The following is a 23,186-nucleotide window of genomic DNA, read 5'->3' as shown; positions in this document are numbered from 1 at the left end:
AACATAGTAAGAGCCGAGGCAGGACCGTAACCAGGAAGGGTTCCTTGCTTCAGTTTAGCATTACGATCGCTGGCCAAATAAAAACAGTTTGGGAGTCCCGTGAAGTCCGTGCCCTTCTTAACGTCGTCAGAAATCTCGGTTGTTGCGATTAGACGCTGCTACTGAGCCTTACCCGCCCCGGAACCACACTGCGCGGATGCGAAGCAGCAGTTAGCTGGTGTGGGGAAGCCAAAGCTGGACGGTTGTGAGTTGTTAAAATGGAGGATGAAGAGGTTGCAGAGAGCTGGGAGGAAGCGGCAGACAGCGGGGTAAGAAACACATGTCGAGCAACTTTGTCTCGTTAAGCTTGATGTGAATGTATTAAGTTCCGGTGATAATGTAGCGTCCGGATAAATTTGGTTCGGTCAAAATCGTGCGTTATAAATAACCAGCCCGTGACTCCCTAACAGGCCTTGCTGTCTTGCGACTACCTGAGTCAAAAGGAAATGTAATATTCCACCAGCACAATCGTGATTTTTTTTTAGTGTATGCTTTTCAGTTCCAGTTTGCTTTGTGCAAAAATAACCTTTTCATGAAGAGATACACTTTGCGGAAATAAGGGCTGCAATGGAACGTCATGATGATGTGGCTATAACTTGTCATGTCAAGTTTTCTTCATTTAATCTTAGAGTATTTGTTATTACTGGGTACTTTATGACTGTATACGTATATACGAGTTCGTAGTTTTGGGAGAATTTGATCATTTTTGTCATGAGCCCCGTGGAGCTAGGGGTGACGTCACTTCCGTGGTTCCCGTTGAGTCGGAAATCCAAGATGGATGCTTCCTGTAATGTGCCCACGCAATTGAATGTTTCCAGCTTTTGTTTTTCTTGCCTCAGGAGTCCTGGGTACAACAATCTCTCCACCAATTTTAAAATAATAGCCAATTGTCTTGCCGAAGTGGAGGCAACGCATTACACACTTTGGGGTTGCCCTTACCAAGTTAACCCTCGATGACAATACTTGTCAACAATTTAGCATTGCACCGTATTTTATACACTTGTTCAACACCATGTTCAATGCCGTCATTGGATGCGTTGTTTAAGGAATGTCATAAACTTCATTTGCAACAAGGCCAATAAGTAGAGTGCAGATAGTAAATAAATAGATAAATACAAAAATACAAATAATCTTTTTTTAATGTCGGGGTGGGGGGGTCATTTGTTTGTCAGTTATCAGGCTACATGGTTTTATTGGAACCAAAAACCCAGATCACCATTATTTTGTTACAACAATAAGCCTAGTAATGGTCTATGACATTTGCACAGTGCTGCATAAACAAGCACAATTGTATTGGGGTTGTTATAGTTCTAATGTCCGTTCAAGAATAAGAAATTACATTGCACATTCCAATGAAGTGTTAACCTCTTTTGAGTCAAGTTTGATTTACATTTCTGTCATGATGTCTGAAAGTATTTCTTACATATGCCACATATGTTCAAAAAAATGCATGTACTGTATCTCTTTAGGAAATTGAGAGAAGACTTGAAGCAAAGCTGAAAATAAACCAGCAGACAAAGTAAGCGCAGTAATTAATACTTGCAAATAAATTAAATAAAATACATTTAAATTGATTTTAAATATCAATATTAATATTGTTTTATTGGAAACCTTGCTATCTGTGCAGGAAGTCCAGTTCAAATTCACCTGTGAGAACTGCGATTGTAATCCAGGATGACTCTCTTCCTGCAGCACCACCCCCACAAATTAGAATTTTAAAGCGTCCGTCAAATAATGGTACTGCAGGAAATCCTGCCTCCTCGTCTCGACCTTCCCAGCAGATGAAGTCTTTGGCGCAGCGGGAGGCGGAGTACGCGGAGGCTCGTCGGAGGATTCTGGGTAGTGCTTCATCAGATGATACACCTCAGGAGAATCCAGGCCAAGACAGGTAAGCCTTTTCAGCAAAAGAACTGACAATTTTGTTCTTGCCACAATTATTCACTAGGTTCTCTTCTTTTCTCAAGGCCAGTTCGTATGACTGCGCAACCATCAGAACCAGCTCGTCACAACAGTCATGTGATCCGCCAGCCAAGCGGGCCTGATGGCACTTCAGGCTTCCGACTTGGCAGATAAACCACAGCCTCCTGCTTTTAATGGGTCAAACGTGTTCCCGAGAGCAGTGAAAGGGTGTGCGGTATCAAGAGCAGAGTGGTGTGTGTGAACATTTGAAACATGAAGATAATAATGCACTCGTCCACCCTCTCTCTACCCAATTTACTGGCGCGGTCTTTGCCATCCGCCTTGCCTTTTACCTATGTGGAAGAATAGGAGGGACTGGCAGAGATTAGCTACACCCTCGGCTCTTCTACGCTATAAGGAGGCTTTTGCCTACCATCCCTGATCACTGTGATACTTTGCTATACCATGAGGTGCCCTTTGCCTCTCACTCCTTCGCAGGCGAGTGTCAGGCTAGCCGATGTCAGTCCCTTCAAGGTGATTTAAGTCAGTCTCGGAACAACCCCTGCAAACGTGAACGAATGAGCTGGCCCTTCCCTGGGAAGTTGAAACGGGCATGGCTGCGTGCTCTCCGGTAAGACGGGTACAGGCGGTTAAGTATTTTCATTTAAGTAACTCTGGTATTAGGCACTGGACAGAAAGTCAACCTGGTTTCGCCCTTCATCGCGCACTTTGTTTTTTGTGTTTTAATACTGAAGGAAGTCAAAGCAGTCCACAGTCCTCCATGGGGTGGGAGTAACTGCCCATTGGTCACCCAGACAAAATATTCAAAGGTTTCATTATTGAAGCAATAACAAGTGTATCCCCTCCTAATTTTGTTTTCGGCCCATTGTCTGTATTGTACTTTAGTTCAAATGTTATTTTATTTTGAATTCTTGAAACTGAATCCGTTTTTTTTGTTGTTGTTGTCAAGAAATTCAATACACACTTGATTATACTTTATTTGAATATTTCTATGAATTACCACATCGAATTGTAGAGGCTTAGAAAAAGTCCAACTTGTTTATGACTTGTATTAGCAAAACTGATGTCCATTGGTTTGCTTGATCTGCAGCGAGTTGGTCAATGTAAGCCAAAGACTGCAGCATTCACAGACACTGCCATTAACATTGATTGATGGCCAATGATTGATATACAAAGGAGGAGTGTCCACGATGATGTGATATTAAAATCAGGAATTCTGTCTGACTTTTGGATTATAGTCAAATTTAACTATTTTGTATTTCTATGGTTCTTTTCTCACATTTATACACTATTGCCAGATCTCCACAACCCCTCCAACAAAGGTTTGCAAATCATGAAAATGTTCAAATCAGCTATAGCCGTTCAGAACATTGTTTTTAAACGTTTGACCCATTTACGCCTTAAATGCGAAATGACCAACATGCTTCTTCAACTGATGTTCATTGCACTCATGAATGTAGCATAAGTTTTAGGCAAATAGAAAAAAAACAATGCAACTGCTTCCAACAAGTCTTAAGAAGCTCTCCATAATCATACTATCCACTACAATTATTTACCGGTACTTTTAAAAGAACTGATGAAATCGTATGTTTTATTGTCTTGATAAACCATCAAAAAAATTAGCTCACAATTATATTCTCAATATCATACAAATGAGGCCATGATTCATGAAATAAATATCACACTAAAATGAAAAGAACTTAATGCTGGAATATTAAAATTATTCACTTCAAGTCAAAAGGTTAAATTTGTTGTACATTTTCTAAGTCTTAAGATTATTACCTCGCTTAGAAGTCATTTAGGTGCAATGAGCATATTTTTTCACAAAAGACAAGTAGGAGCAATCTGTTATGTACTTGAGTTTATGTCTCAATTTTAATATTTGATTTGTTATTCTCTATCTCCCTGCGAATGGAACAGCCTCTTCCCGTATGCATGGTACTCATCAGATTTCTGTTCTGCGCGGCGGTCGCATTTAAACTTGGAAACGGTCATACCATATGCTACTAAAGCTCTTGCTATCGCAAAACTCAAGGTAGCGTATTCATTTTCAAAACCCAGAATTGCATCTTTGCTGCAATGTCATTGAGTTGGCACTATTGCTTGCTTGGAAACTTGTTCAGTTCATCTTTGAATAAGGTACAAATGTGGGTACTCCTGATACATTCTGAAAAGATTAGATTCAGTCATTGTTACAAATGGGAAGCCAATCAATAAAATGAAATTTTGATGTTAAAGTAGTGCTCACATTATCTGCATCTGTCATAAACATTTTGTGATTGTTTTCTCATGAAGCTCAGTTCTGTTCTATCACGGCGTCAGTAGTGTGAGGCTTCCTAGATGTCATATTTAGAATCCTGAAAACGCTGATGGGAAAAGAAAATCCCTTTAATAAACATACAATAAAATAAAACGTCTTGTTTGTTTTTTAATGTGAATTAATTTGTTCCTTAGGTGGAAGTTTGTATTCATGTGAGGTGCGCATCATCCCATAAGAGACTGTAATACGATGACTTCACAGATTCAGTCCTACATTGCTGATTTGACAGATGTTTATGTATTGTAAATGGAATTATTTTATTCATTGTCTTTTCAAGATTTTTTAATATTAATGTTCCAACTTCAAGGTTCACAAGATTACATGAACATGCAACTGTACTGTGTTCCAGCCACCAGGCCGTCAAGGTCACATATCCCAGGGTCTTGGTTGTCAGGCCAACACAGGATTGTTTTGGCCTAACACTTAACTGTAATATGCTTCTCATGGCCTCAATGTAGCACACGTTACATAGCACATAGACAACAGGGATGTATAAATTGTCACCTATGGAATATAATTATTGCAAAAATGTATGTACAGTATTTATTTCAGCGTTACTGTTCACCCGTACAGAAGAAGGAAGGTAGAACAGCTGTTTGTGAATTGTAGCTTAATTTATTACACAACACTGATTTTACATCTAGCATTCAACAAACAATCCATATGCAAATAAAACTAATACTAAGACTAGTAACATAATTAAAACATTTTCGAAGTAAATAAATACATAATAACTAACAATCCCACTCTAAAAACTAATTTAAACTATACCTCGGTTTAAAGAAAACAAAAGTCATAAGAAAATAAAAACTAACTAATGAAGAAGAAAGAAAATCCCCAACTATTATAACCCTGTTGGCAAGATGTCGCTGTGTGGCATCTGGATGTCAATACTTTAATCTTGCCGTAGGGATTGTTTTTGTGTCCTGTATTTTGATCAGAAAATAATATTCTAGTTTTCCGATTCATGTTCGGTCTACACATGCGCAGGTGGGGGGTGTTTTTTTAAAATTATCAATAAAAATGTGAGTAAAATACAGTACGTACGTACTGTACTGACTTGGTTTACAAACCAAAACTTGCATTACGCCGCCTGTACAGTAGCGGCGCTATAGGAAGCGCGACGAGCTTCTTTCGACGTCTTCTCTGTTTCAACCAAGAGCGGCTGAGGTTTGCAGTGAAAGTGGGAAGTTAAGAGTTTTACTCAGTGACACTTGACGAAATGGCTGAAGAAAACAGTTATGAATCGATTCTTTGTGTGAAGCAAGAAGTTCACGTATACCGGATTCCGCCACGGGCGTCCAACCGTGGATATCGGTAAGAAAAATGTTCACGAAACGTCCGGAACTGTCAAGTCGCTCGCTGAATGTTATCGGACACCCACTTATTCTCCATAAGTGACGTTTCAGCCTTTCAAATGATAAATCTGCCTTTCAAATTCTACACTACGTGAAAGCTAATGAGCCCAAATGTAAGGTTGATTCACAAACCTACCTTTTGGTCTTGTAAAGCTATATTTTCCAGCCCTGCTTCATTGACAAGCCGGTCATTATTTTTGGACAAACTTTGTTTTGTTTTTACTATGAATATCTGTTGATGTTCTGTCCTGTGCTTTAGCGTACACAGTTATCACAACTTTATATCCAAACTTTAAAATTACTGATCAAAATTGCCCAGATATTCTCCCGACATAGGGGAACTTGAGACCCAGCTTGCTCCTGTTTGTGCGCATTAAAAAGGTGAGGTCAAAAGAAACTAACATGAAACAAGAACTGCAAACCAAAGAACAAAACGTTTCATCAGGTGCCCATTGTTTCGCTTCCTGCCAATTGGCACGGAAATGACTTCTCTTTATAGGATTTGTTTTATCCAGCTGGCAGGATTAACGGTTCTATTCTGACTTCTTGAGAACCTTTGATTTGGCTCAAGCAGCAGCTGCTCGTGTTAAAATGGTAATTTACTTTTTCTGCAAATAAAATGCAAACCTACTTTTGCTCCACTCAAGTGCTCAGTGAAGATCTTTCTCTGGATGGAAACCGAGGCCTAATGGCCCCTAATGCTTTTTGAGTCTTTGTACATTGGCCCTTTATCACAATAGAATAAATAGTCTAAATAAACATGAATATGTCCAGAAAAACGTATAATTTGGAAAAGAAAAAAACCCCATCCATTTTTCAGTATTATCATTGAATAGTCTGCTAGTTTTATAGCCAAGAACATCTAATTTTTGCCACATGATAACCCAGAACGATCGACAGGGTGTTGCCTCTGATCAATTCATTGTGAGGAACAGATCTTGAGATTGGAAAACTCCTGAGATGGAAAAATGTACTTTTTTTCCTCCCTCCATTGTTTACAGTGCTGCTGACTGGAAGCTGGATGAACCCGCTTGGAGTGGGAGAATGAAAATCACTGCAAAAGGAAAGCTTGCCTACATCAAGTTGGAGGATAAAAATACAGGTAAACGAAACTTGCACACAGTCACGCTTGTATATTGAGGCCAGTTTCTCCCTGACAGACATTGTGGTTGAGTCTCCTGTAGCTTTTTTTTTGGAGAAAATAGACGCAACAGGTTTTTCAGTCCAGATTCCAGCACCAATTCCCGAATCGAAATTATGGAAATAGACTCAAGAGTCAAACGCTTACCATTGTACAACCTTTCTTAACTGCAATGAACATTTTTATGTTCTTAACTGCTATGCTAGTTCTTCCCGTAATGTCACACGTTTCCAGCCATATTTTTCATAAAGCCAGATGGTACAATTTTTGGTGTAGTTCCATTTTGAGGTACTACTGTATCCTGTTTGTGTTTGCAGGAGAGCTTTTTGCCCAAGCTCCAGTTGAACAGTATCCGGGCAGTGTAGTTGAAGCCGTCACAGACTCCAGCAGGTACTTTGTGATCCGGATAGAGGATGGAAATGGTAAGACATTTAACAGGAATCTTGCTTTGCAATAAAACAACATGTCACATTTTTTCCAGCAGTCATATGTTCATCTCCTCAAGTATGTGACACAAAATCTTTCACATCCATGTTTTCATCGTAGGCCGTCACGCTTTTATCGGTCTGGGCTTCGCTGATCGGGGAGACTCCTTCGACTTCAACGTTGCTTTGCAAGACCATTTTAAGTAGGTGAAGATGGCTCTCTTTTTTTCTTGGTACATAAGCTGTTATCCTGTCAAATATATTTTTCAAGCTGAAAATTGAATGAATTGTTTACTTCAAGGTAGAATTAGTAGTTAAGCTGCACCAGACAGCTTAGTTGTTCCTCTATAGTTCTACAAGAACGTGCTCTTATTTTGAAAGGTGGGTGAAGCAAGAAGGTGAGCTGGCCAAAATGGAAGCAACCCAGAGTGACGCGCCAAAGCTCGACCTTAGTTTCAAGGAGGGGCAGACCATCAAGATCAGCATCGGGGTGAATATATTTCTCTTGCAATTTCAACAAAATTGAATAGACAGCCATAGATACATTGGTAAAATGTCATTTGTCTTGTGACAGAACATCAAGAAGAAGGATGCATCTGGGACTAAGCCGCGCCCTGTGGCTGGAGGTCTGCTCCCACCACCGCCGGGCATCAAGGCCGGAGGCGTCATCCCACCTCCTGGCAACCAGCACACAGTCACACCTGCGCAACAGCAAGCAAACTCTGGTAACTATATTTCTATTCCTACGATGGCAATCGCTGTGAAGGAGTCGGGCCCCTGGCCATCAAAAAAAAAAATTATGGTGCATGAATTAAGTAGTGATATTTTGAGGGCGAATATTTTAACCGAGTTGGGATGAGGGTGTTTGTGTTTTGATTTGTGTGGGATTATTGACATCATCCAGTTTGGATTACAAGTACATATATTTTTGTAAGATTGCACAAAAGCAGGCAGCAGGTGAGCAGGCTTTCCATTTCTATTTCCCCAACTACTCTTTCGGAAAGCTTGCTTTCTTTGGCTGCTGCAATTGTATTGTCAAAATTTAGGATTTACTTTTCATTGTACATTCATAGTCTTTGTTATTCATTCATATATACGATACCGACTAACGCAGATGCTCACCCGTTTCCATGCTCCTGCATGTATCACCAGATGCTTACTTCATTTATTTGATCTGTCCTTATTTCAGCCCATTTTTTAGATTTTGGGTCCTCTGTCTCTGAAACCCAACCCAGCGCTGACTTGTGGGGGGATTTTACATCTGCAGGTTCTAAGTAAGTTTTTTTTATAGCATGTATATGGCATAATTGCTATATTAAGGTAAAAAAATGACTTGTGGGAATTAAATATTAGTTTAATTATATTCATTCCCTCACGTGTATTTTGTTTTGTTCATGGTTCTTCTCAGTCACCCTCCTGTTTGTTTCACATTCACAGCTCCAGTAAAGATGCTGTAAAATCAGGCTGGGTGCAGTTCAGCTGAGTGAGACAAATGTGCACGCACTGCGGTTGCATACATTCCACGGAAGGGATCATTGTGTGGGAAAGAAAAAGAAGAAGTGGGAATCATAGGAAACTGGTCTGATGAACTCACAGCACGCACCCTGTGAGGGTCACGTACCAACTTGCTCTAGAGGGAAAAAAAAGGTCATTATGTACATTTACAATCATCCTTTTTCACTCCTCTATAGAGTAGGATTCCTCTCTGTGCTTTTAGTTGTGGGGTAATGACAAACTATGTGATGGTTGGAGTTACTTCCCTCCATTTTTGCGTTAAATCAATCAGCATCTTATTTTTTAGGACCATTTCACGGAATCCCTTGATAATCTGTGCAGAATCAAATCCGATGTATATTTTTCCCGCAGTCATACTTTTCCTTTCACACTTTTTACTTTTCAGATCAGGAGAGGTAGCCAGTTTTTTTTGAATTATTATATAGTTTTTGTTGAATTCTTGTTTATTACTGGGATTGTATGAATGGGGACCTGCAATACTGAGCTCATTAGTGGCTAAACTGCTATTTTGATGAATAGTTTTGCATGGCCCCCCTTTAACATCAATATAGAAGACTTTTAAGCATGATTACCATTTCATGTTTTCAAGTTTGCCTTTGTTTACCCCATATATTTTTGTCCTTTTAATGTGCCTTTTACCCCCAAGAATGTCCTCAGTCGTATTCAAAGTTGCACTATTTAATTAAGTGCCTCTCTGAAGAAAAATGCATAAAATGTGAACCTCTTTGTAAATAAACAGTATATTTCATGTTCTGTTTGTCTGTCGTTAATAAAATGCTTTAATTTGACCGGTGTATTATTGATACATACATTTACATGTATTTCTTACAATTACAGTACATTTGTTAAACATACTTTGTCGTTAATTTTATATATCTATATCTTTTTCACAATTTTAAAACATAAATTTTAAGTGTTTATTTGTGATTTGGGGGGAAGCATGGAAAACCAAGATCCCCGTTTTTTCAAGATTATTTTCAGTGCATTTAGAACTATTCGCAGGCCGGCCCGGTCCCTTTCCCCAGCGAATAAGGGGGTACCACTGACTCTGCTAAAGATGCTTCTTGATCTGCTGTGTAGAAAGTTTGAACTGTTGACAATTAGCTGACATCGTGAGGGCTCAATGGGCACTGTTAGTAAAGCGAAAACATTCAAATTGTTTTTTAAAACCTCGATTGTTAGTGCAATAGTCTTATGACTCCTCCATGCATTTGTTCTGTGGTAGTCCCTCCCCGGAAAAAGATGCGGGGTGCCTAATTCGGAAGCAGACGATTGCGGCAGTGAGTGAGTGGCTGCTGCAATTCCACTGCGGATGTTACGTCCGTTGACTGGATGTGATTGATTTGCTGTGGTTCACTCCCAAGAAATTCCGAACGACAACGTTTGAATCGTCTCGTGAGGTGAGCAACGGTGATGTCTGCGACCTGCACATGCGCATTCTCGAGCGATAGAGCGCGTTTCCACGCTGCTTCTGTTTTAGCTGTCAATTTCATTTCGAGAATCGAACCGCCTATAGTTGGCAGCCGTAGAAAAGTAGTTAGCGTGAAGTTGGGTGGATGCTACACGGTTTAATAATCAAATAAGCTCACGCTGCACCTTTTGCGCTAAATCTCTATAGACGCGTTGAGCTCATTGTGGATGTTGATAGATGGAACCCGAAATGTTGTTCCCTTTTGTGCCATTTTTTCACATTATGGGAAGTACACGCCCGATGCAATGTGATGATGAATGGGAACTTGAATCTGTAGTGCAAATGTGGTTCGTATAAAATGCATGCGATGGTAGATCAACAGGTGGGATGTTAATCTTATGCAAATAGAAGAACAAACACTTTTGGGGACGTCTGCACAAGTAAAAGTGATAATCGGGCACCAATGACGTCACTCATGCCGGGAACAATTCATTAGGTACACAAAAATCCATCATTTCTCGCACCTCCAGTACATTTGTAATGGAAGTCAGATGACCGTCACTCAAAGGTGAGAAACATTAAAATTACCGTATCTTCACAGTCGATCGTTAAAGATCTTTTTATTCGCAACCCAATCTTTTGAAATGGGGACCACGGATGCTTAGGTTGCCTCAACGGTGTGCTCCAGGGTTGTGTTTTGGAGCCTTTGATATTTTTGCTGCAAGTCCGGTCTGTGACTGTGCTTCTGCGTTACACTGTCTATTTCAACCACTTTATTTGCTTTAAAAACATTTTTTATCGTTGATATGGACAACTCGTCTTTGTTTGGATCCTCTGCATTCTTGGGTCAGATTAAGGGTGGCGTCTTTAACCTTAGAAAATTCAGGGTGCAGGTAGTTGTGATGGCGAAGTTAACATGAAAATGTAAGTGTTCGCACAATCAGGGAATTCAAATGAATGCAAGTGTTAAGGGCAAGCGGGGATCTTGGTAGGGGGTGTCTGGTATTGACACAATGATTCTCTGTTGGTCACTATGACAATCCTAACAAAGTCGTGCAGAAATCCTCTTAATGTTACATTCAAGTTCCTTTTACAGAAAATTGTTGGAACGTTGTTAACAAAAGTATTTCACCATTTATAGATGGCTACATGGATACTTTACTCATCCCTTGGGGGAAATGAAATTGTCACAGCAGCAGTACTGACAAATAAACACTTACCTACAAGCAACCAACAATATGAAAAAGCAAATGCCAGAGCGGCATTTGAGAGAAGAGCAGATAGAAAAATTAGAAATTAAGATGTTGCCTGTTGGTGTGTGGTAAGTAATTGTAGTCAAAATATGCTCAAACAATAGTTATACAATTGGTGCAATGTTGACAGTGATTTATAATGACATATTGATCAATTATGATACCTCCCATGAAAAATGTGTAAATATGGATAACGTGTGTGTGTGTGAATGACATCGCACATTGAAGTCGTACTTGAAAAATGAATACAAATTAAGAGCCATGAGGACAATAGGTACAAAAAGGTTACAAAATGAACAGAAGAAAAAATACCGTGCAATAAAATAGTCACTTAAAAAAAACATATGAGAGCATCACTTGAGTACATTAAGAATATAACATACAACATGATAGTCTCACAGAAAAAAGTCTCAATATTACGGAACATGCCCTGAGAACAGAATACATATTTACACAGAGAAAGTAGCTCGCTTCCCTTCATTCTTCCCATATATTACATTTTATGTTCATCAGTTTAAAATGAAATTAGTAGCAGCAGAAGCAACTGCAGAATAAGTGACAAAACAAGACAATCACAGACTGAGTTTTGAAACAAAAGCTTTTTTTCCACTAAAGGCCTGTCTGCTAACCCTAACATATAAAGTCATTTTCATTCTAGTGCAACCCTTTGTAGTGAGTGTGTGGGCTCGTCTGTGTGTGGGAGTAGAGGGGAAGTGGGAGGGTTGAGGTGGAGGACTGTGTGTCTTTAAACCTGCTAATCCTGCTGCCCTCAATCTGTGAGGAGGAGGCGAGGAGGACGCATACTACGCGTCTGCCTCCGACGCTATCGGGTCGCCTTAAACACCAGGTTCAAAAATTTTTTTTTGTTCTTTCTTAAATTCATTGGAGTTCATCCTTTCTGCTGCGATGAGTGTAGCAGAAAACAAGGCCAGCGATTCCAACAAACTGGAGTCGGTGATTCAGGTGATCTCCACCGGAACCACACACACACACACACACACACACACACTAACCGGCAAACATGGCTTCAGACGTGTATCTGATTGCCTTTGTCGTTTTATTGCAGCCTGAATACACATTCCACTGTCATCATCACTTTTTTTCGTGTTGTCTTTGTGTTGCCCTGAGCTACATTGCACAATGTTCATCGAGTGTCGGCTTGTGCACTTCACAGTTTCATGCGCAAATGTCCACTTTGCTCATCAGAGGTTGGAGGAGAGTGTTTTATCTGAAGAGAAGAAGCTGACTGTCCGGGGCCCCTCACCGGATGCCCCCCCTACATGTCTACCGGCAAGAGTTCGTGAAATTGTCACAAAGAACCTCAACGAAAACTGTGAGTGGTCTCATTGAAAATAAAATATTGAGTACGGTATATTCAGTACCCTTTCTGTCTTCTCAATGCTCTCGTTCTGGTCGTTGCAGCTACAGGGGCCATGTCCTCAGTAATGTCCCTCCAGGAGGAGAATCGGGTCCTTCAGGGAGAGCTGGCCAAGCTGGAGGACCTGCTGGCACACAGCAGAGCAGACCGCGACGAGCTGGCCATCAAGTACAGCGCTATCAGCGAGAGGGTAAGGAGCCCGGAAGATGTCTGTGCCTGACTCGGCAAGTGCCATATGTGAAAATAACATTCTCTGGAGGACATTGTTCAGTGGTTGTTTTTTTTTTGGTCTTTTTTTTGCTCTTTCTTTGTCTGAGATTTAGTGGTCTCCCAGGTGACAGTGCCTGGAATGAACTGAAGTACACTGTTGCCATGGCATTTGTTACCAGGGGCGACTGCAAACAGGGGCTTGAAGTCGTTTTGATGAGGGTCTCTTGGTGGGCGGGGCACAGCGGGCAGTTTTGAATTAAAAGGGAGCATTCCAACAAACACTGTTCAAAATAATATGTATGAATGGGCCACAATATTAGGTACACTTGTACAATCGAATTTGGTTCATCTCAAAATGATGATATTTATGGATTGGCATGGTAAGGAAGTGTTTTTAATAATATGATTTTCAATGTGGCTGCGATTAACAGTGATGTAGGACTGGACTGCATCAGACTGAGTAGGGCTGAACAATTCATCAAATTCATATCGACATTACAATGTTTTAAATGCAATTTTCAAAACTTTAAAGGCTGCAGTTTGGGGGGAAAAACAATTTCAACACCCCCCAACTCCAATTACAATAGATTACATTTCAAAATAGTTCAGCACTGATAATGAGAACTGTATCTACTATTTTGCTTACCTCATTTAGCTATGGGAAAGGGACAAAAACTACAATGATAACATTTTGTTTGCTTCTTCGCTTTCTTGGGCTACACATTCATTATCTTATTCTGTCTCACTGTTAGCAAAGCATCCACATATTTGCGCATTTCTTATTTCTTCCTCGCTCCATACAGTTGGAGCAGACGCTACGTTTCGATTCCGGGGACGGCGACCATGACTCTCCGGAGTCTCGCAGCCTGGCTCAGCAGAACGTGGATCTGCGGAGGCGGCTGGATGAAGAGCAGGCGGCCTACAAGAGAAAACTCACCGCGTATCAGGAGGGGCAGCAGAGGCAAGCGCAGCTCGTGCAGAGGTTGCAGGCTAAGGTTTGTATTATCCGGCTGCACCTTCACATGGGATGTAGTTGTGAAGGCGGTTGATGAATGCGCTGTGACTTTAGGTGCTTCAGTACAAGAAGAGGTGCGGAGATCTGGAACAAATGTTGCAGCAGAAGTCGGCAGAGTTTGAAAAACCCAGGCTGAGTGTGAGCAGCTATTGATGATTTGACAGGAATCTTTTTTGTTTTTGTTTTTTTTTGCTACTCTGTAATAAATATAAGAGACATAGAGCAAGAGTAAAATCGTGTTTTCAATTAGGAATCCAGTGAAACGCCAAACGGTCGCTGTCCAGATGAATCGAACAGCAACCTTGAGGATGCTTTAATCCGTCTTGAAGAAGAACAACAGCGGTTGGTGATGACTGAAAACTCAACTGTGGCGTTCTTTGGCTTTACTACCCTCGATCAGCAATATCAAGCTTGTTCTATTTTCAGGAGCAGCAGTCTGTCTTCGGTGAACGCCATGCTGAGGGAGCAGTTGGAGCAGGCCAGTTTGGCCAACGAAGCTCTCAGCCAGGACATCCGCAGGCTCACTGCCGACTGGACGAAAGCCCGAGAAGAACTGGAACAAAAGGAGTCCGACTGGAGGAGAGAGGAAGAGGTGCCACAAGGATGCTTACCATGCCTGTTTGCATTTGCGGTTGTCACCACCTTTTTTTTTTTCTTCATGGTCTGTGATTCTCTCCTCAGTCTTTCCACAGTCACTTCAGCAGCGAGCACAGCCGCCTGCTGTCGCTGTGGCGCCAAGTAGTCGGGTTCCGTCGGCACATCTGTGAATTGAAAAGTGCCACTGAAAGGTATGTAGATGGGCATGGATGGATGGATGGGTTGACAGATGGGAAGATAAAAGCTGCGCAGGTGGATGGATTGGTATAGGCATGGATGTATACACTGATAGATAAATGGATGGGTAGATGGATGGACACACGATGGATGGATATCAACAAATTGATGGGAGAGGAGCACCTATGGATGAATAGATGGAGAGGTGGACTGATGGATGGATGGTGAGGTGACAGCTGCACTGCTGGAAGAGTACATGGGTGGACAAATGATGGATGGATAGATGAACGGATGATGGACGGATAGATGATCGCTGGATGATCGATGTGTTGTTGGTAGATGGACAGTTGAACTATTGGATGAATGGATGTGCTGATCAAAAGGTGGATGGATGGATGGGTTGGTAGCTGGACAAATGCCTTGATTGATGGATGGCGGATGACGGCGAGATTTATGTTATACTAGATGGGTGGCTGGATGTTGGATGGATTGATGGGTGATAGTTAGCTGGGCAGTTACCAAATGGATGGATGGGATGGTAGCTGGGTGGTTGGTTTGATGGAGCGACTCACTGATTGATGGCTGGGAAGATGGTTGGACAAATTGATGGATAGAAGGTGGTTTGGGGACAAATGGCGTATTGGTCGATGTATGGAAGGGATAAATGGATGCAACGATGATGTGTGTGATCATGGTTACCTGGGTAGATGGACTGACATTGTGATTTTTTTTAAATGAAAGATGTAAATTTCCCTCCCATGCCCATTTCTGTCCCGCTCTCTACCCTCCAGAGACTTGTCAGAGATGCGTAATGAGCTGGCTCAGGCGTCGCACTCTGCACAGGTGTCCTGCGCGGGTCTTTCTGTCACACTGAACACCAGAGAGGGAGGAGTTGCGTTGGCCCTGGACAGCGAGAAGGCCCTCAGGATCCAACTGGAGCGGCAACTGAGGGAACGAGTGTCTGAGATGATGAACCTTCAGACCAGGACGGACGCAGAGAGAAGCGAGCTCAACCTCAGGTCAGAGGCTGCTTCTCAGTGCCACCAAAAGGGAAGACCCTATCACGGATTTAAATGATTTAATGACCAATTATGGTCTTTTGTGTGCCAATCAATAGGTTGTCGGACTCTGTCCGTGAGGAGGAAAGACTGAAAGGCAAAATTGAGGAGAAAGAGAGAGAACTCGTTCTTCTGTCCAGGAAGCTCGAGGTGAGTGGAGACTCAGTACAGGATTGCTGCTGTCATTCAAAAACGTTATAGCAGATTTAGGCATCTATTTTGGGTTGGGTCTATATAAGTCAAAATGCATTGAAACATTTTTTTTTACATTTTTTATGTTAAACCAAAAAATGTACTTGTATTTTATTCATACTTTTACACAATTAATCCACACTTAAATACGGTAAATTACAATGCAGTAAATAATAATGTACAATGAGAATGTACAAGTATAAGAAAACATGTTCATCTATCTATCTGGCTAGCTAGCTAGCTAGCTAGCGAGTCAGCTATCTAATCTGAGGTGCAGCATTTTAGACTAATTTGAGTATTAATTGGTCCACAGTTTCATTTACAGCAAAGTCCACCGTATGAAATACAGTAATTGAAGAAGATCTTTAATATTTTGGTCTCCATCATACTTGATGTTTCATCAAGGCGGGAAAAGCCGAAAGGAAAAGAAGAAGATCATACTAGATGTTTCAAATCTGTCAAATATTTTCAATATCTTTGTGTAGCTTTCTTATGTCACTAAAATGTCACCTTCTCGTACATTGCTGTGCAGTTCCTCGGTGCTACAAAGTACAATCCATAGCAGACAACATATGTCTCTTTGGGAATCAAAACTGAGCATTGTTATCTTTGAAACGGCATAATATCTGATACAGGATCAATTTAGATTTTGATTATGTATTCCATTCTACTTTGCCTCCAGGAGCAGAGCAACAATGATGGGAATGACATGCAGCTGATGAGAGCTCACACTGAGACGTTATTGGACACGCTGCGTGACATCGCACAGGTGAAAAAAAAACTGCTGCACATATGGCCATGTCTTCTTCAGACTGTTAGGATGGAAGTTCATCATGCTATTGATTTGTTTTTTTCCCCTAGACGGTCTTGACAGACGCAGAGTCGTCGGAGGCAGATCAGGACAACTCTGCGGCCCCACTACTGGCCTTTATCCACAGCTCCTCCCCTGCTGCTCCTCCGCGGAGGTCATCCTCCCCCTCAAGGTTGACAACGCTCTCAGCTCCCCCGGAGGCAACCTTGTCTGCTCTACGCTCGGCAGTCACGCACAAGACACTCTTGCTGCAGGTGACATACGCTGACTGCCCACAACATTACGCACACGTGCAGAATTGTACAAGATTCAAAAAGAGGACCGTATCAACCTGCACTTGCACATTGATAAATGAAATACCGTACTCTCTTCCAACCCTCCTACATCTCTGTTTTGTCGGCAGGATGCCCGAGGGCGTTTGCTGTCTGCCCAGTCCTCCATACAGCAGTTACGAAAACAGCTCGCCGAGGCCGATACGGCCAGAAGAGAAGCGGATCAACGACATCTCACGCTGCAGAGAGAGCGAGACGCCGCCCAGCGGGACAAAGAGACCACGCAGCGAGAAAAGGACCGCCTCAGGCTGGAGAGAGACACACTGGCCAGGTTCCGTATTTGTAATTGACTTGTTTCTATCATGTGTTAAAGTCGGAAATGGAAAACACACTCCTTTACCCACGTCGCATCACACCTTTCCCACCACAATATGCAATGCAGTAACTTTAAAACATCACATGCATTTATTTCTATTTCTCTATATTTCCATATATTTTGTATCATCATATATTTTTACTAAGTGTCTAGTTTTTCCTGTAAATGTAACATTTCAATCTCTCATCCCTGCTGCAGTGAGAAAGTGAGCTTGGAGCAGAGCGTGAAGGCAACTCAGAACAGCAATCAGACTCTGCAGACGGACTGTGAGAAGCTGCAGCTGCTTCTGACATCCGCACAGCGGGAGAAAGACCACCAGAGGGAGGAGAAAGAGGCCGCTGTCCTGGAGAGGGACCGGGCCAAGGCTGAGCTTCAGAGGATGTAAGTAGGCTATTTGAAAGTGAGTCAGCGTTGCCGACTCGCACTCTAATCCGCAAAGTCTCGCCCGGGCAGTGCACATACGCTTACTGGAAGTCATTCAGGACAGTTTGATTCGATTCTCTTTGGCTCGCATGATTGTGCCAGCTTCTTGTAAATTGCGTAACAGATAATGAGCAGGGTGATGTGTGGGGAGATTAGTAGAAAGGTGAATAAATGGAATTCAAATCACTAAACAATCATGTAGCGGTTAGCTAATGCTAATCTGGACAGCCACCAAAATTCAATGCATGTTGCTTACCTAGCACAAAGCCACCACTGGCTAACTGAACCATATCCTAAATGCCATTTACATTTTTTTAATGGGTGTGTGTGTGTGTCTGTGTGTGCTTTTAGTCAGAAGCAGTGGGACCAGAGTGAAAGCCGAGCATCCGCCCAGCGTGGCGAGCTTTCTACAGTGAGGGAGACTCAGCAGCAGGCGGAAGCTGCAAGGCAGTTGCTCGAGAAAGAACGAGCCCAACTTTCTGAAGCGCTCACTCGGGTATGTACACCAGTGGACCATCTCGTCGTATTTAGCGACCCGAACTCTGACCTTTGTTTTTCTCTTTTAGGCTGAGAGCAGCAATGCAGAACTCTCTCTACTGATCAATAAGCTCCAATCTGAGGATGCGGCATTAAGGGACTCTTTGACCAAAATGGGCAGCATGAACGAGGCGCTGTCCCAAGATAAAACCGACCTTAATACCTACATACTTCAGGTAGATCATAATTGATTTATTTTTTGGGGCAATATCTCTTGTAGCCTCTCCCGAGTGTTCAACATGAACTCTTGTGACTAGCTGGAGGACGAGAAGGCCCTGCTGCACACTCAGAAACGTGAGGCCGAGCAAGAGAAGATGACCATCAGAGATGAGCTGGTCCGGTTGGAGCAGGACCGAATGGAGCTGGACTCCGCCCGCATTACTCTGCGCCAGTCCCTGCAGGATACTGAGCTGACACGTGTGGGGATGGAGGCTGAGCTCCAGAGTCTCAGGGCTGAGAGACTTAAGCTGCAGGAAAAAGTCACACAGGTACAGGTGTTGTCTGTCATATTGATAAATAGGACTTCATTTATCAATATGACATGATCTCTTTTGGGCCCTCCTTGTCAGCTGTGTACTGAGGTGACCTCCTTGGGTTCTGAATTAAGCCTCGCCAGAGGAGTAAGCCAACAGAACGAAGCGGCCTTGGAGGAAGTCGGGCGCAGTCGGGCGGAACTGGCCAGAGACAAAGCGTCTCTTGTAGTCCAGCTGACGGCATCCGAGAGAGAAAACGGCGCGCTGTCGGAAGAACTCTCCGCTTACAGGCGCGTGTCTCACAGCCGGGGAATCATTTTTACACCATCGCACGCCTTTTGTAACGTGTGGGTTTTAACCCGCGCAGGTCGGAGCGTGAGTCTCTGGAGACCGCCCTCTTTGAGGTGCAGCATCAACTTGCTCAGGTGGAGTCATGCAAGGAGCAGCTCGGCGTAGACAACCAAAACCTTCGAGCGCGCATTGAAACGGCAACAGGTGAACAATACGGAAGGACAATTTTTTTTTGCTCTCAACAGAGATAAACATCACCCGACCCCCTGCCCCCCCCCCCACTGTTTTTTTTTTCTGTTTTATTTCCACGATTTCCAGCTGAGTTGAGGCGTGCTCGTTCTGAGGCAGAGAGCGCACTGGCCCAAGTCGAGCGGGAAAAACACATTCTGACTCAGACGTTGAATGCGGCGCATCTGGAGGCCCAGCAAGCTTTGCGCACGGCCAGCTGCGAACATCAGGAGGAGGTGGAGAAACTTGTCACAGAAAAGGTGAGGTCATTCGCCGCCTGGTTCCAGATGGCAATAAATAATGTCACAAATCAGTATTAGATCACATCATCATCATCATTATTTGTGGTTGTGGCTGGTCCCATCCACAGGAAGCCCTGCGGCAGAGCCTCACGGTGGCCCATGACAGCGCTCTGAAAAAGCTGAGGCGCGAGGTGGAGGAAGAGCTTCACAAGGCACAAAAAGAGAAGGAGGAGCTGCAGAGCAATCTGACAACTCTCCTGCATGATCGAGATCAGAGTCTGCTGCAGGCGGAAGCAGAGAAACAACAGGTTAGCATCACACTTGGACACATGATGATGACACAAGCATTTGAATGAAAAAAAAAACACTGTGTGGAAAAAGGTATGTAGGAAAATGGAAGAAATGTTGATGTTGAGCGTATGAGTCTGGACCTTTCCATAAATTTTGCAGTGTGTGGTCATTTGAAAACCGGAAGTTACTGTTCCAGTTCATCCTAAAGCTGTCTGCAATCTTTACAAGCATCAGGTTGACAGATATCGATCCACTCTTCCAAATATAGGCATGAGCTCTCATCAAGCTGTTTATTGCTAATCCCAGTTGAAGTTGACTGTAAAAGTAAACATAAAACAATAATAAATGCACAACATGTATTTAACCAAACCGTAGGTCCACTAGCTAAATGCTAACGCACAATGCAAAAATCGTTGCCAAAAACCGGATGAATCCATTTGGTTTCATTCCATTGGAGAAAGGTGCTTTGAGATACGAGTGCTTTGAGTTACAAACATGATCACAGAGTAAATCAAGCTCTTGAGTCAAGGCACCGCTTTATTTTCAACTTTCCAGGCTCTGTCACTGAAGGAGGCCGAGAAAACGGCGCTGTGTGACAGAGTGTCCAGTCTGCAGGCCGAGTTGTCAGCCTTGACTCTGGAGGCCGAGCGCAAGACCCGAGCAGCGGCTCTTTGCAAAGAGCAGGATCAGGTGAAACATAAGAAGTACAACATACCATTGTAAAAAAAATAAAAAATAAACGTTTTACTGCTGTCAATGTATCCTTATTTTGAAACATTGACAGAAATCCATTTCTTTTCCAGGCCAGGGTGAGTGCTCTAACCAGTGAGCTACAAGCGGTTCGGTCTCAGCTCGAGGGCGCTTCTGCCCTTCACGAAAAGGATCTTCAAAGTCTGCGAGCGACTCTGAGCGACTTTCAGTCACGTGCTGATGGTGCTGTCAAAGAGGTGCGCAATTCCGGAGCGATGTTCAAGGCGCACGAGTCACGGTTTCAGTCAAGCTGAATTTACATTGCTCTACATTGTGCTCTCAAGTGTCAAAATGGCGTCATAGTGTAAAAAATAGATATACTGTATAATATTTTCCAACCTGGCCAGCACATTTCTTTCTAGGTCTGCGGAAAAATGGCAGCACGTACATTATTGTTTTTCATTCCAGCTGTTCATTTCTAACTTATGTGTTCTCTCTTCAGCTCAACAAGTGCAAAGCTTCTCTGGCTGTCAGCGAGGAGAGTCGAGATGAGCTCAGGCGAGACACGCTGGAGGGAGAGCGTCGTCTCAACCAAACGCAGGACGAAGCGGAAAACTACAGAAGGGAAAGCACGGAATTGCGTCGCAGTCTGAACGACGCCCTCAAGGAGCGAGACACCCTCAGCCAGTCCAATTGCCAGCTGAGGGAAACTCTACGGGGGGCCGAGACCGAGAGAATCAGGTGGGCGCTCTCAAAGACAGAAATTTAGGCGCCGTTTAGGATGCTTTCGACAGCGTGAGTGTGTGTTGGTCAGTGTGAAGCGACAGTGCGAGGAGAAGGAGCAGAGACTGATCGTGCTGCAGGAGAATTTTTCGTCCTCTCAGAAGGAGGTGACGGAGCTGCGCAGCTGTCTTAGGGAAGTTGAAAGGTCGCGACTGGAGGCCCGACGAGAGCTGCAGGAAATGCGCAGACAGGTGAGACGGACCGTCTTTGGTTTATTTGAATGGCTATAAAAATATACGGGAAGGCTTAAACAATTGTGTAGTTTTGGGATTTACACAGTAGCATCAAATGACATGTGGACAGATACAATTAACTCTAAATGATTTATACTCCGACCAAATTTTGAGGTCAAGTGAATTTTGTTGTTGTTTTTGATCGATCAACCGTTGACAGGAAACGAAAACCAAAGAAGCCATTAAACCACCATCCAGATGACAACATAATAAACGGCGTTTGTGTGTTCCAGTTGAAGGTCCTGGATGCAGAGAAGGATCAGAAAGGCAGGGATGTCGCGGAGCTGCAGACCCGCTTGTCCTTGGAGGAGCAGCGTGAGGAAGAAAGAGGGAAGGAAGTTTTTAGCCTCAAGCACAAGTTAACTGAAGCCGAAGGTATTCAAGACTCCCTGAAGAGAGAGGTGAGGATACGTAAATTCTTTTCTCTTTGGAGTTACTCCCTTGAAATAGGCTAGCTTCTTTTCAAGGCGATCAGAGATACAAGAATAGTCACAAACAAACAAGAACACACATTATGCCAACAAGCACAACAAAGAATAGCAGCAGAACAAGATCAAGAAGTAGCAACAAACTAGATGAATCAAGCAAACAAACCAAGGTTATATCAAGTCATGTCAAGCATAGAATTGATGTTAACTGGATCAACAGTACATTAAGTCTAACAACTGGCAGAATTTGGACGATTGCCAGTCACTGCACCGCATTAGACATCAGGTGTACCGTGGGAAATTCTCCAATGTCACAAGGATAAATCCATAGGGTCAATTCTAAACTAAATTCAGATAAAGTTGCTTAGGACTGGGTGCCGCTACATGAACAACATCTTCATCCCAAGAGTAAAACAGCTTCAATTGTCCCTTTTGTTTCTCTCAGGTCAACCTGTTTCAGAAACGTCTGGCCGAGTCTGAGTCTTGCTGGCGGCTTTGCGAAAGAGAACTGACCGCTCAGCTTCAAGAGGCCCGAGGCTGCGAGAAGAAGCTGCAGGACGAAGCCAAGAACTTGACGCTTCGCGCGCAGGTAGCCCAGGACTCGGCCGGCGTGTACAGCCTGCAGTTGAGCGAGGCCCAGGGACGACTGGCCGCCACTGAGGCCGAGCTAACTCGAGCCGAGGCCTCCAGGAGGGACCTGGAGTTTCGTCTGAGCGGCCTTCAGTCGGCGCTGACCAGAACACTTGGCATCGGGGCTGGAGGAAGAGGGGGCAGAGGGAGGAGCCCCGGGGGCAGCTCCGCGTCTCCCAGCCCCATGTCACGCCATCACAGCATCTCACCGCTACGCTCCTCTCTCTCGCCTCCTAAAGGTAGAAACCAGATGATCCCTTTTTCTCACTTGTGGGATTTGTTCAGCGGGACCGGTATGGAACTTTCTGTCGATATTTCTTTTTTTTTTCCATTTTTCTTGATAATAAATTAACAAAAAACAGTGGAGGCTTTCACTCAATTATGTTTGGCATGTTTGTTGCTAACTAAGATACAGTAAACTAAGCTAATCTAACACATGGTAAGGACTGATGACATTAAATTCTCATTC

The 23,186-nt window shown here is 43.1% G+C and overlaps 3 protein-coding genes across 6 annotated transcripts in view; all 3 read left to right on the top strand.

Moving 5' to 3' along the window:
* The first annotated feature begins 2 nt into the window (after positions 1 to 2).
* On the top strand, positions 3 to 3,183 carry LOC147201433 (SUZ RNA-binding domain-containing-like). Its single transcript, XM_086118564.1, has 4 exons — positions 3 to 308; positions 1,509 to 1,558; positions 1,667 to 1,927; positions 2,004 to 3,183. Exons 1-4 carry the CDS (start codon positions 258 to 260, stop codon positions 2,110 to 2,112), a joined length of 471 nt encoding a protein of 156 aa, XP_085974690.1. The 5' UTR covers positions 3 to 257; the 3' UTR covers positions 2,113 to 3,183.
* A 2,246-nt stretch (positions 3,184 to 5,429) lies between these two features.
* On the top strand, positions 5,430 to 9,506 carry necap2 (NECAP endocytosis associated 2). Its single transcript, XM_086118808.1, has 8 exons — positions 5,430 to 5,596; positions 6,639 to 6,739; positions 7,096 to 7,200; positions 7,325 to 7,406; positions 7,585 to 7,693; positions 7,778 to 7,928; positions 8,393 to 8,477; positions 8,641 to 9,506. The coding sequence occupies exons 1-8, from the start codon at positions 5,502 to 5,504 to the stop codon at positions 8,684 to 8,686; spliced, it is 774 nt and encodes a 257-aa protein (XP_085974934.1). The 5' UTR covers positions 5,430 to 5,501; the 3' UTR covers positions 8,687 to 9,506.
* A 479-nt stretch (positions 9,507 to 9,985) lies between these two features.
* Positions 9,986 to 23,186, top strand: part of crocc (ciliary rootlet coiled-coil, rootletin) — a 20,509-nt gene continuing 7,308 nt past the window's right edge. The window contains exons 1-27 of one of the 4 annotated variants that reach the window (XM_086117638.1): positions 9,986 to 10,118; positions 12,589 to 12,715; positions 12,805 to 12,950; positions 13,774 to 13,965; positions 14,040 to 14,123; positions 14,236 to 14,327; positions 14,412 to 14,577; positions 14,667 to 14,773; positions 15,551 to 15,778; positions 15,877 to 15,967; positions 16,692 to 16,778; positions 16,871 to 17,074; positions 17,224 to 17,423; positions 17,667 to 17,849; positions 18,243 to 18,387; positions 18,458 to 18,604; positions 18,686 to 18,916; positions 18,998 to 19,191; positions 19,269 to 19,396; positions 19,511 to 19,680; positions 19,791 to 19,970; positions 20,509 to 20,643; positions 20,757 to 20,900; positions 21,146 to 21,384; positions 21,458 to 21,617; positions 21,893 to 22,060; positions 22,533 to 22,956. In XM_086117638.1, coding sequence (XP_085973764.1) covers positions 12,816 to 12,950; positions 13,774 to 13,965; positions 14,040 to 14,123; positions 14,236 to 14,327; positions 14,412 to 14,577; positions 14,667 to 14,773; positions 15,551 to 15,778; positions 15,877 to 15,967; positions 16,692 to 16,778; positions 16,871 to 17,074; positions 17,224 to 17,423; positions 17,667 to 17,849; positions 18,243 to 18,387; positions 18,458 to 18,604; positions 18,686 to 18,916; positions 18,998 to 19,191; positions 19,269 to 19,396; positions 19,511 to 19,680; positions 19,791 to 19,970; positions 20,509 to 20,643; positions 20,757 to 20,900; positions 21,146 to 21,384; positions 21,458 to 21,617; positions 21,893 to 22,060; positions 22,533 to 22,956 — 4,234 coding nt within the window. In that variant the 5' untranslated portion in view covers positions 9,986 to 10,118; positions 12,589 to 12,715; positions 12,805 to 12,815. Of the gene's footprint in view, positions 10,119 to 12,036; positions 12,716 to 12,804; positions 12,951 to 13,773; positions 13,966 to 14,039; positions 14,124 to 14,235; positions 14,332 to 14,411; positions 14,578 to 14,666; positions 14,774 to 15,550; positions 15,779 to 15,876; positions 15,968 to 16,691; positions 16,779 to 16,870; positions 17,075 to 17,223; positions 17,424 to 17,666; positions 17,850 to 18,242; positions 18,388 to 18,457; positions 18,605 to 18,685; positions 18,917 to 18,997; positions 19,192 to 19,268; positions 19,397 to 19,510; positions 19,681 to 19,790; positions 19,971 to 20,508; positions 20,644 to 20,756; positions 20,901 to 21,145; positions 21,385 to 21,457; positions 21,618 to 21,892; positions 22,061 to 22,532; positions 22,957 to 23,186 lie in introns of those variants that run through there. The other 3 variants (XM_086117637.1, XM_086117636.1, XM_086117640.1) reach the window with 3 other exon arrangements.

This window comes from Hippocampus guttulatus, chromosome 8 (assembly GCF_054856545.1).
Source record: "Hippocampus guttulatus isolate MCC_2025c chromosome 8, RoL_Hgut_1.0, whole genome shotgun sequence".
NCBI lineage: Eukaryota > Metazoa > Chordata > Actinopteri > Syngnathiformes > Syngnathidae > Hippocampus > Hippocampus guttulatus.
This window is presented reverse-complemented; position numbering and strand designations above follow the sequence as displayed.